Source organism: Gigantopelta aegis, chromosome 9, assembly GCF_016097555.1.
Source record: "Gigantopelta aegis isolate Gae_Host chromosome 9, Gae_host_genome, whole genome shotgun sequence".
Taxonomy (NCBI): Eukaryota; Metazoa; Mollusca; class Gastropoda; order Neomphalida; family Peltospiridae; genus Gigantopelta; species Gigantopelta aegis.
The window spans coordinates 21,601,744-21,614,901 of NC_054707.1; the positions used below are offsets into that span (position 1 = coordinate 21,601,744).

The window sequence follows — 13,158 nt, forward strand, 5'->3', positions numbered from 1 at the left end:
TAAACCCGGATGTTGTGCTGGTAACCTAATATAACTACTTTGTATAAACCAGGATGTTGTGCTGGTAACCTAATATAACTACATTGTATAAACCAGGATGTTGCCCGACAGACTAGGTAGCTGTGACAAGCGATACGGCTGACAGAAAATTAGTTTGGTTGATATATTGCACATTGCAAAAGAAAAAAAGATGTCCCATTTGGGACATTTTGGGTTTCAATATGCCCTTCCATATTCGATGCATATCTGCAAAGCTACGTATGGATCATGATATCTGCTACAGATACAGACGTAGTTGCCTTAGCTATTGCAACAGTGGGTGTACTTGAGAGATGTGAACAGTGGGTGGCTTTTAGTACAGTGTATACATACCTGCTCACCTCATCCCGACCAAATTGGTAGGGCAAAGGGAATGGGGATTAGTTCTTCTCCAATTTGAGAAAGGAAAAATGTGGTGGCCTGTATGTATGTGATGGATGAATGTTATAGTTGTGTTGATATATTGCATATAGTGTGTTTAACCACAAACGTTAACGTTGTTGCTTATGGTATTTTGTATGGGATAGTATAACCTATAACGGTATCCCAGTTGCCTATCTTGACGCAAAGCCTCGAGTTCGAAAGTCAGTCGATCGAGATAGTAAGTTGATCGATCGAGATAGTAAGTCGATCGAGCGAGATAATAAGTCGATCGATGAAGATATTAAATCGATCGATCGAGAAAATAAATTTGATGTGATGTCCTTTCCCAGCCACCGTATTTACGGCCTTTGTGCTAATAGTTAACTTGTGCGTCAAAGACTACTCAATTTCAGGTTAATGGAGAGATGGATTCAAACATTCTCGTTTTTCATTGGATGGTATGGCGACCTGGTTTATCACCTAGGAGCAGTCAGTCGTATGTCTTTAAACTGTTAACAAAGGTATATACGTTAACAAGTATGTGTTATTAAAAACAGCGAATGATATTCTCACCAACTGGTGTGTGATATATAAAGTAATTTAATTTACCCGTCACTCCAAGGTCCTGTCCATTCGTGACGACCCCAAGGATTCCTCACTCTCATGAGACGAATTTCTCTACCATCTCTTGTTTGAACCTGTTGAATAGATGGAAACTCGTTTAATAACGTTTCATTACCGTTGTTAAAATTATTTATCAATGTAACAGAAAAATCAACTCCACTGAGGGGATTCGAACCATGGAGTCTTAGTACGAGAGTCCAGCGCTCTACCGACTGAGCTAATAAGGAAATTCCCACTAGCTACTGCCAGTAGGAGCACTTTATACCAACTCTGCTACATCAAAGATTGCATTTTCCAACAAATATTTTAAACAGCCCTATTACAGAAACTGAGATCCAAACCCATATCAGTGGTTTACGTAATAATAAAGCTCCAGGACTAGATAGTATACCGAACGAATTCCTGAAAAATACAAAATCATACCTGACATCATTTTTAATTTTTTTATTTAACAACATATTTGACTGTGGTATATATCCCAATAGTTGAGGAGAACTATCATATGCCCCATTTTTAAATCTGGATCACGAAATGAGCCAAATAACTATAGAGGGATTTCACTGACTGATTCTTTAAGTAAAAAATTTGCATCAATTTTAAATGATCGCTTGCGAGGCTGGTGTGATGAAAATTTAATAATTGAAGAAAACCAAGCAGCCTTTCGTGCTACTTACTCAACTACTGACCATATATTTACTCTCCATGCAGCTATTGAGAAGTATATTTGTAAACGTAGGGGAAGATTTTATTGCATATTTGTAGATTTTTCAAAAGCATTTGACATAGTGCGGCATGATGTGTTATTAAATAGTTGACATTTCTGGAAAATTCTTAAACATTATCGCATTAATGTATAGTAAACTCGGCGTTTGTTTAAAAAGTTTATTTTTTATTTTATCAATAAATATTCGCATGTACCACCCTCGATTATTTCTGTAAAGCTGATGTCATCTACAAAATTGAACTATTGCTGCACAATTTGTCATTGTTTTTATATCAGGTATCTGTAATAAAAAAGCTAAGTGATGATGTTTTGTAAGTTAACCACTTGCATGTAACAAAATATATATGTTGTTTTTGTGTATTTTCGGCCTGTGGCCTTAATATTGAATAAACTTGTTGTTGTTGTTGTTGTTGAATGCCACACAAGCATAACAACAGTTAATATCTGCATTAGCGGGATTCTACAGTAGTAGACGTCTTTTGAATGTGAACTACATCTTGTTCCAGTGAGTTTTAAAATCTTTAGAATCTTTAAAATACAGTTTAGTAGTTCCAGCCAATGCCACCACGACTGGTATATCAAAGGCCGTGGTATGTGCTATTCTGTCTGTGGGATGGTTCATATACAAAATCCCTTGATACTAATGGAAAAATATAACGGGTTTTCTCTCTTTGACTATTAAAATAACCATATGTTAGACATACAATAGCAGATTAATAAATCAATGTTCTCAAGTTGTGTCGTTAAACAAAACAAACTTTAACTTTTACAGTTGAGTATTAGATACATAAAGTTAAAGTTTGTTTTGTTTAACGACACCACTAGAACACATTGATTATTATATACATATTCGAATTTGTTTTAATAATAATAATAATAATAATTATGATGATGATGATGATGATGATGATGAAGGAAGGAAATGTTTTATTTAACGACGCACTCAACACATTTTATTTACGGTTATACGGCGACAGACATATGATTAAGGACCACACATATATTGAGAGAGGAAACCCGCTGTCGCCACATCATGGGCTACTCTTTTCGATTAGCAGCAAGGGATCTTTTATATGCACCATCCCACAGACAGAGTAGTACATACCACGGCCTTTGATATACTAGTCGTGGTGCACTGGCTGGAACGAGAAATAGCCCAATGGGCATGATGATTATGATGATGGTGGTGGTGGTGGTGGTGATGATGATGATGATGATGGTGGTGGTGGTGGTGGTGGTGGTGATGATGATGATGATGGTGGTGGTGTTGGTGATTGTAGTTGGGAGGATGATGAATAAAATAAATGATTAACATACATAACAAAATCTACACACAGACACACACGCGCGCACACATACACACTATATATACCAACTAACTGTACTTACCATTCCAGTGCCGTTTAATGAATATGCATGAGCGCCAACCAATCCTGCATAATTATCGTATTCCTCCTGCAACAGACACATTTAATATTTAATTAAAATGAACATATATGTTTTAGTAGTTAGGATTTGTTAATAAAACTTAACGAAAGTGTATTACAATAAGTTTCAAAACAATGCGTGAAATTATATAATATACCGTGAGGAACAAATAAAGGAAGTCTTCTCTTGGTATTGTAGACCAAAATATAACTCTCTACTAGCGCAATAATGTCTGTACATAATACATAAATGTGGGACTGATTGTCAGTCATATGGGATTGAGTGTGAGTAACACAATTAAATTCCTGACACTGGCGTAGCTAGGATTTTATATGGAGGGCAACCCACTAGGGGGAACCTACTGGGGGAGGGGGAACCCACACTACGTATGTATATATGTATGTATGTATGTATGTATGTATGTATGTATGATTTAATACAAGTATAAAAAAGAGGTTTGATTGGAGAGGGTATGGACCCCGTGCAACCCCCCCTGGCTACGCCACTGATTCCTGACATTATGGATGATGGTATTGGTTGCAGTCACTATACTATCCAGAGACGGGACCCGGGACACACATGTTCGAAACCTTCGTGGTATAGGAGCATATTAAAAGGACATTCCTGAATTTGCTACATTGTAAGATGTTTCCGACTAATAAAATAGTTCTACGATTAAACTTACATATTAAATATATTTTCTTGTTTAGATTATCAGTATCTGTATATCCAATGTGTTTCTGGTCGTCTTAATATTTGTAAGAAGCCCAAACTGGATTTTGTCTTCAAATAATTTCGTACGTACGAAAATAAAATATTTTAGGAACTAAAATGAATTTTAACCTAGTATAAATATTAGAACGGTCAGAAACACGTTTAATATACAGCCACTGATATTGTAATCAGACAAATATCTTTGATATGTAATTACAATCGTTAAAAAGTCTCTGTTAGTCGATAACACATTAAACAGTGAAGCAAACTCGGGAATGTCCCTTTAAAATATATCGCACTCGCACTCTTTGTTAGTCCTTCTGTGATCCATTATTTCGTTCCACAACGCTCACCCAGTAAAAACATTAATTTAGTATTACTCTCTCACGTTGTTTTGTATTGTATTTTTACCACAGGCCTCGGTGGGTGTCGTGGTTAAGCCATCGGATATAAGGCTGGTAGGTACATGGTTCGCAGCCTGGTACCGGCTCCCACCGAGAGCGAGTTTTAACGGTGGAAGACGACTACACCCTCTTCTCTCTCACTAACCACTAACCACTAACCCACTGTCTTGGACAGACAGCCCAGTTAGCTGAGGTGTGTGCCCAAGAGAGCGTGCTTGAACCTTAATTGGATATAAACACGAAAATAAGTTGAAATGAAATGAAAGTAGTTTTACCTCACGCATCAAGTATATGGTTTTAGTGAATAAAGAATTTCGTTTGAATATGTATGTAAATGAATCTGTTTAACAATAATTCGTTGAACATAGCTGACAAAAAGTGCGTTTATGAACGGCACACATTATTTGCATAACAATTATCTATGACCTTTCTGTATCGTTGAGCTTTATGCATAGGGAAATGTCCGAGCAACTCTCCATTCCTGAGAGCTAGCGCCGAGTCCCATTATTTTTCGGGAATGGAGAGTTACGAGGATATTCGCCTACTTAAAATACACCAATAAATAATAATTTTATGTGAATATATGTCAGTGTGGATTTTAGCACCAATGGTTTTGTTGGGTTAATTAAGTAGGGTTTCATCTCTCCATTACTGTAAAATAATGGAGCGTTAAGACAATACTGTGACTTCGCAGGTGTATTTTAATAAACACAGAAAGTCCACATTCAAACGATATTTCGTGGAAAAAATACCCAAAAACCTATAAGTACCGGAACAGTGCATGACACCAACGCCCCAGTCTGTAGAGCGTTTCTAACTCGGTTGTACAAGTGCACTGGCTCTGGTCTCTGTTCGTCGAAGTCCACTCGCTCGGCCACCCCTCCAGTCATTGCGAGATACGCGTCACTGGCCTGTCCACCGTATATGGCATTGTAAGAACCGTGGAGCCTGGAATGACAAGATTTGATTAAAACTTGCTATAAATGAACAGGACAATACTCGCTTCGCGTTTAGACATACTATTATTCAGATGGTTGGAAGTAAGATGTAGGTAAGTAGTAGGTGTGTCGCTAGTTCGGATGGACGCATGTAGTTAAGGATCGTAATATCTAACGTATGTATTCGGATGTGTGTGTGTCCAGGGGCGGGAGTGGAAATGAAGATAGGTTCTTTACGGTATTTGGTTTTAGTAGATGGTAATTAATATTGAATTTCTAGAAAATTAGCCAAATTTTTATTAATTTCAACTATGACTGTACGTAGGAAGCAGTATGGGGCAGTTGCCTCTTCAAAAAACATACGAAAAAGTGTCCGGGATTTTGCTGCTGCTACTAATGTAGATATTTTGGAGTTTTGGGGTTTGAGCTGTTTTTGTTAGTTCATTGGTCCCTCTCCCCAGACATGCTTTGTCTGTCCACAAGGAGAAGACTAGTTAAGCGTTATTAGATTTGCTTTACTTTAAAGTTATGATGGTATACATACCTTGCGAATCCTTTCTCCAGCAACGCCACCCACATCTCCGTTTTGTCTGACGCAGATTTCGCTCCCCACAGCGTGGTTCCATACACAATAGGCAGGAAGTCGTCCGTGTAGATCGTGTCCCATTGACCAAAGTGGTAGAACCTGCACTTGAACACGCCCGTGTCCGGATCCCACGCGTCTAACGGAACAACCTGAAATGAAGCCACGCGTTGTGTTATATTTTAATTCTTCAAACATTCAGAATACACAGCCAGGTCTCTCTCTCTCTCTCTCTCTCTCGCTCGCTCTCTCTCTCTCTCTCTCTCTCTCTCTCTCTCTCTCTCTCTCTCTCTCTCTCTCTCTCTCTCTCTCTCTCTCTCTCTCTCTCTCTCTCCCTCCGTCGGTGTGCGTGTTTATATATTTATACGTTTTTTTAAAACTAATTGATTACTCTAGTACCTCCAAAACAAAAGCTGTGTATGTATCGTTTAGTCACCTACCCTGTGTATAAAATCTTCATTCTCTGCCAGGTTGGCGACCATAGACAGGAACCAGCATGTTCCCGCAGATCCTTGTCCGATATCAAAACGGGTTGTCCCATCGGCAAATAGCACTGGATAATCACAAAACTCCTACAAAAAGCAACAGTGGAATTAACATATTATTACTATACCATTAATGTCCTGGAGGCAAATTAACAAAACATCGCATCTTTACGTTTACAAGTACAGGTATATTTGGTATCTATTTCACGGACAAAAGAAAGTGACTTATATATATTTCGAAATGAATTATTTGTTTAGCATGGAATTATTGTTTTTCAGTCATCAAGTTGTGTACAAAACTAGGCTAATTAACCCACGATTACAAAATAATTCTTATAATAACAGTGAATTTGAAATATATATATAATGTTCTTTCCTCTACTCCGTGATATATATTCCGTGAATACTTGTGTAAAATAGAAAAAAAGAAAGAAACATTTTATTTACGGTTATATGGCGTCAGACATATGGTTAAGAACCACACATATTTTGAGAGGAAACCCGCTGTCGCCACTTCATGGGCTACTCTTTTCGATTAGCAGCAAAGGATCTTTTATTTGCACTTCCCACAGGCAGGATAGCACAAACCATGGACTTTGTTGAACCAGTTATGGATCACTGGTCGGTGCAGGTGGTTTACACCTACCCATTGAGCCTTGCAGAGCACTCACTCAGGGTTTGAAGTCGGTATCTAGATTTAAAATCCCATGCCTCGACTGGGGTCCGAAACCAGTACCTACCAGCCTGTTGATCGATTGCCTAACCACGACGCCACCGAGGCCGGTGTGTGTAAAATAAATACCAGACACATTGAACCGTATAGCTGCTAACCGTCTATGTCATTTTAAGCTGTTAAAGTACACACTAAGATGATGAGTCTGATAGTGATTGTGAAATAAAATGGACATTCAAGTGGACTGTACGCATTAAATACATACACTATCAATGGCTATGTTTCTTTGAGTGATCATGGAGACAAGGTGACCACCATGAATCAGGGTCATAGTTGTTCACTCTAAAATATGTGTGATCCTCACAATCTAACTTGACATGTACAAAATAAACATCGATTGCGATTGTCTGAACCAGAAAACAGACACGAGATCAAGCATGCACCATCAGCGGATACGGTTTCGGCTATGACTGCTCGTGTGACTTGGATTGTTTCATACGTCAAAGCAAAGACAAAAGTGTTCATGCTCATCTATCATATCTCTTTTGTTCTGCATTGTACAAAGATAAGATCTTTGTCTATGGTAACGGTTTTGTCGATCAGGGTCCCGTTTTACGTAGCGATCTTAGCTCTAAGATCACCTTAAAGTGTATTAAATAGCTAATTTATGCTATGTACTTGTGATCTTAGCGCTACGATCGCCTCGTAAATTAGTGTCAAGGAGCCTAATTCACAAAGCTCTCTTAGGCTCTGCTAGACAACAAAGCATCCTCTTTGCAAGTCTTTTAGCATTGCACTGCGAGATCGCAAAGTTGCGAGAGTTTAGTGAATTAGGCCCCTGATTTACTACTGTTTGCAGAAAACATTTGTTATTAATTGGAATATGGATGCTGAATCACAGTATTGGCATTGGTATTTAATGTCATGTAGCGTGAATGTAGTTATATATTAATAATTACCCTTGGCCTCTTCCACTCTATCTGACTGCTCCGGTATTCCTCAATAGCAACGTGCAGAGGAAATTCCTGATCTGTGTACAGGACGCCCTGGCGTGTGGGATCCCGCCATTGATGCCTCTGGTTCGCTCTAACTCGGAAGTCCAGCTGAACCTCGTGCAATCCCGTGATTTGATCACGGACATAGTTTGTTGAGTCTCCTTCGCTATGAGCTGTAGGTTGTGTAGGGGTCGGTCTGGGGTCTCTTGGAGGGGGTCTCGGGTCTCTCGGAGGAGGTCTGGGGTCTCTCGGAGGGGGCCTCGGGTCTCTGGAGTAAGACCTAGGGTACCCGGAGTCGTGGTGATTATAGCTGTGTGGTTGGTAATCGTCTGCTGAAGGTGCACATCCCATTGCAAGTTACTGTTGAAGAGACCAATACATAAACAATTTATCAGAGATTGTCCTACATTTTCTGCCATTGTAACATGTTCCCCACTAATAGACCGTTTTCCAGCAATTAAAATTATATATCAAATACATCTGTAAGTAGCCCAAACTGGTTTTGGTCTCCCAATAATTTCGTACGTCTGAAAACAAATATATACTAGGAAATAAAATGAAGGTTTGACTTAGTGCAAAAAGGATGACCAGAAACACGTTTATTATACAACCTCTAATATTTTATATATATATATATATATATATATATATATATATATAGATATATAATATATATATATATATATATATATATATATATATATATATAATACTAAACGAGCTTGCCTGTCATACCATTTTTATGAAATGAGTGAACAGTTTTGGTATCTGATGAGCGAAAGCGAGTCAGATATCAACACTGTTCACGAGTTTGATACAACTGGTAAGACAGGCAAGCTCGTTTAGTATTTTATTTACTACGAACCAACTGCAAACAAACCGCTACGCAGAAGTAAGCGGATGTCAAAACCTACTACATGATGATGATAACTAGTTTAACGTGCCCATATACCACTAGGGTTTCGAACACGCCCATCCCGTGTCCGACCTCCGATATGATCGGTGGCCTGACTCGGGATGGAGGGGGGGGGGGGGGGGGGGGGGGGTTTGAAAATGGGCAGAATTTTGAAAATAGCAATTAGTAAAAAAAGTTAATAGAATAAATAAAAAAAATAAAAAGGTTACAAGCGAAAAATAAAAAGAATTGACTGCTCGGCCGAATATTTATATAATTTGGAGCATTTTAGAAGGACAGTCCAAAATTAAATAAGAGAAAGAAGAGAGGATCGGACTATTTAATAATATTAAAAAAAAAAAAAAAAGAAGTAATTTCGACATAAAATTTTGAATGCAGATCTAAAAGTTTAAAGTCCGATCGATATGTCCACGCGAGTGGCCTCGTAAGGCCGTTTGGGTGCACAGCTTAAAGGGACGAGATGGGTTGCATCCCGTCAAGAAAACCCCTAGATTGACAGTCGATAGACGTTGAAGGTGTAGTGCTGTGCTGAAATACACATCTTGAGAAGCCGGATCTGTCTGAACGAGAGAGAGTATCAGACTATGGTATAGTCCAGTCGTCATGGGTTGGTATAGTGGTGCGGACGGGCCCGACTCCGGAGGATACGAAATGGTATCACTATAAAGCAAGGTAAAGTCTAGAAAAAGAGTAGTAGGGGCCGACCCCGCTTCCTATTTCTTCTTAGAATGGGGCGGTCAGTCTTCCAGTGCTGCTAGGACAGACTCGGACATATAGAGACTAAACGCGAACAACCGTGGTGTTCTGCAGAATGGCCGTCATACGAGTCACGAAAAAAAAACAAGTCGACAGTCAGACGAAGAAATGACGTGGAGGCAAGGAATCTCGCTAAAAAAGAATCCAACCTGGTGGTGCAGGCTGTCAAAACGAGAAGCGTTCCAGCGTTCAATCAGTTCCAATGGCCGCATACATCCCAGTAGAAAACTTCATTTCGCTGACAAAAACAACGAAATGAAGGACCCCTACTACATGTTATTTTTCTCCTAATTGGGTCAGCGAGTGATCTACGTCACGCTCACGTCACGCCAATATTACACTAGATAGATATTGAGTGATTGTTATGACATGGCAATATCTTACACTGGTGTGTAATAATTAAAAATATGTAATTAAACTCATTAAAAAGTCTCCGTTGGTCAATATCATCTTAACAATAGCTGAAAACTCAGGATAATCTCTTTTAAAATATCAGCATCTCTATATTCAAGGTGTTTCTGGTGATCCTAATGTTTGAACTAACCAAAACTGGATTTTTACTTCCCTGTAATTTCGTACTTGCGAAAAGAAAAGCAAGCCCAGTATGAGTTAGTACAAACATTGTGACCACTAGAAACACAATGAAAATGCAGATATTGACATTCTAAGTATTCATTATGTCATATTAGTCGTCGAAAGGGATGTGCCAGTTGAAAACATGTTTATTTAAATTGGATTAAACATTCAAATAGTATTTAGACACAAGTAAAATTATTACTTGGCAATGTTGTTTTTATTGTTTGTATTTTGAGGTATATTTTTTTTTTTGATACTATTTATCTCACAACTCGTTGTTTAAAACAGCATCAGACTCGCTTTCGCTCGTTAGATACATTTTAAAACAACTAGTTGTGAGATATAAATAGTATCTAACGGCCACTCATGTATTATTCTCTATGTAAATGTGTGTAGTTACACGCGTGTAAGACTAAAACAGGGTTTGTAAATTCGGCCCGTAATGTCCAAAAATAATGTTATAAATGTTTTGCATATGAAGGTTACCGTGATATAATCAAATTTTGTAATGATGTTAGGGCAGTAAAGGTGATGAATTATATACGCCTAAACTTGACTATTAGACTGTTTTATTGCTAGTGTAATAAACAGAGGATAATCCCCGAGTGTCTTGTGATATCATAATGTATCAGCACGAGTTGATAAAAGTATGAAATCCGAGGCTTGCCGACGATTTTATACTTTTATCAACTCGTGCTGATACATTATGATATCACAAGACACGAGGGGGGGGGGGGGGGGGGGGGGGATATTCTTTCTATCATTCAATATTATTTTCATGAATGTCAGCGGTAGACTCGTTAACTAGCAGAACGGCAGTGACGTGACGTCACTAATGGTAGGTTTAGCGCTCAAACAAACACAGTGACGTAACAAAACATTGTCTTGTGATTAAAATTTGACCAATCAAGATTATAAGAAGAGGAGATATCGCAGGAGATATTGCAAATTATAGTGTCAGCGATATCTCCTACAAAAGCCTTTAATGGATGATAAATCTCAATTATCTCAGTATATCATATTGGTAAAATAACAGGTTTTCAACAAGACCTCGTCATTTGTAATACAAGTAGGTTGAAGTCTTATTTATGATTGCTGATAAGTCACTTCTTGTTTCTTGGGTTTATCTTGGGTTTATCTTTTTCTTGCGTTCGACTTCCCATTATGCAACTGATAAATTTCACAAATTATTACATAGCAGAACAGTAGCAAAACAACACTAAATTTCACTGAATCGGCATCTCTGGGTATCCATATTTCAAATTTCAGACCGCTTAGATATATCTCTCCCTTCGGGAACTTTGTTCGTTTGCCTTCAGCAAACTTAAAGTTACTCCTTTACAGTTTTCGAATTCCCTTTAAAACTTTTCTGGATTCGTCTCTATAAAATCCATGGTATGTGCTGTCCTGTATATGAGAAAATACCTGGAAAAGATCCATTGCTGCTAATGGAAAAATGTAGTAAAAGAAGGAAGGAAGGAATGTTTTATTTAAAGACGCGCTTAACACATTTTATTTACGGTTATATGACGTCAGACTTATGGTTAAGGACCACACAGATATTGAGAGAGGAAACCCGCTGTCGCCATTTCATGGGCTACTCTTTTCGATTAGCAGCAAGGGATCTTTTATATGCACCATCCCATAGACAGGATAACACATACCACGGCCTTTGATATACCAGTCGTGGTGCACCGGCTGGATAGTGAAATCAAGGAAATGTTTTATTTAACGACGCACTCAGCACATTTTATTTACTGTTATATGGCGTCAGACATATGGTTAAGGATCACACAAATATTGAGAGGAAACCCGCTGTCGCCACTTCAGGGGCTACCTTTTTCGATTAGCAGCAAGGGATCTTTTATATGCACCATCCCACAGACAGGATAGTGCATGCCACAGCCTTTGTTACACCAGTTGTGGAGCAGTGGCTGGAACGAGACGATGATTAAAAGGACATTCCCGAGTTTGCTGCATTGTAAGATGTTCCCGACTAAATAAAATATTTCAACGATTAAACTTACATATTAAATATATTTTCATGTTTAGAATATTAGCGTCTGTATATTCAATGTGTTTCTGGTCGTCTTAATATTTGTAAGAAGCCCAAACTGGATTTTGTCTTCAAATAATTTCGTACGTACGAAAAGATCCTTTTTAGGAAATAAAGTGAAATTTAACCTAGTACAAATACTAGAACAATCAAAAACACGTTTAATATACAGCCACTAACATTTTATGCAGACAAATATATTTGATATGTACTTACAGTCGTCAATAAGTCTCTGTTAGTCGGTAATATCCTAAAAACTGCAGCAAACTCAGGAATGTCCCTTTAATTAATTAGGTAATGTGTTCTAGTGGTGTCGTTAACAAAACAAACTTTAACTTTTGTATTCAATCTTTACTGCCCCAGAGAATCATACGGTAATGATAAAACGAGTTAACTTTTTTTAAGTAACGTGAGACGAAGCATGCTATTGTTACCGACTAGAAGCAAAAGCTATAGCTCATTCACTTTATCACGGAGAGTATAGCAGAACTGCCTTATAAATCAATATGTACCTGTAAGCATGCGCCCGAGCATATAAACAATATACACAGGATTAAATGAACATGTAAGAGTATACTTACATCTGAACAGGTGATCGCTATAGGGAATTAAATACGTATTTCCAGCAGGTTACAGAATATTACATATGCATGTACATTAAGCTTGGCCACCATTTTACATATCATTGTTTATACATCGTGCAAGTGGAGAAATGGTATCACTGATCAACTTAGCAACATAGACAACAAATACGTTATTCTTGAACACGGGGCGATAACCCCTGTTGACAGTTTTATCCATTCAGTTATCCATTCAGCTCATTGACTGGCTAGGTCGTGTTTTGAACGTGTGTCTCAGTCACGGGGCCATAACCTCCGATCGCG

At 38.2% G+C, this 13,158-nt stretch overlaps 1 protein-coding gene across 1 annotated transcript in view; it reads right to left on the minus strand.

Moving 5' to 3' along the window:
• LOC121381496 (calpain-1 catalytic subunit-like) overlaps window positions 1-8,321 on the minus strand; it is a 23,247-nt gene extending 14,926 nt beyond the window's left edge. The window contains exons 1-6 of the mRNA XM_041510816.1: window positions 7,935-8,321; window positions 6,258-6,389; window positions 5,779-5,969; window positions 5,067-5,244; window positions 3,140-3,205; window positions 1,012-1,100 (exon numbers count right to left, since the gene is read on the minus strand). Coding sequence (XP_041366750.1) covers window positions 1,012-1,100; window positions 3,140-3,205; window positions 5,067-5,244; window positions 5,779-5,969; window positions 6,258-6,389; window positions 7,935-8,321 — 1,043 coding nt within the window. The remainder of the gene's footprint in view (window positions 1-1,011; window positions 1,101-3,139; window positions 3,206-5,066; window positions 5,245-5,778; window positions 5,970-6,257; window positions 6,390-7,934) is intronic.
• Window positions 8,322-13,158: the final 4,837 nt, after the last annotated feature.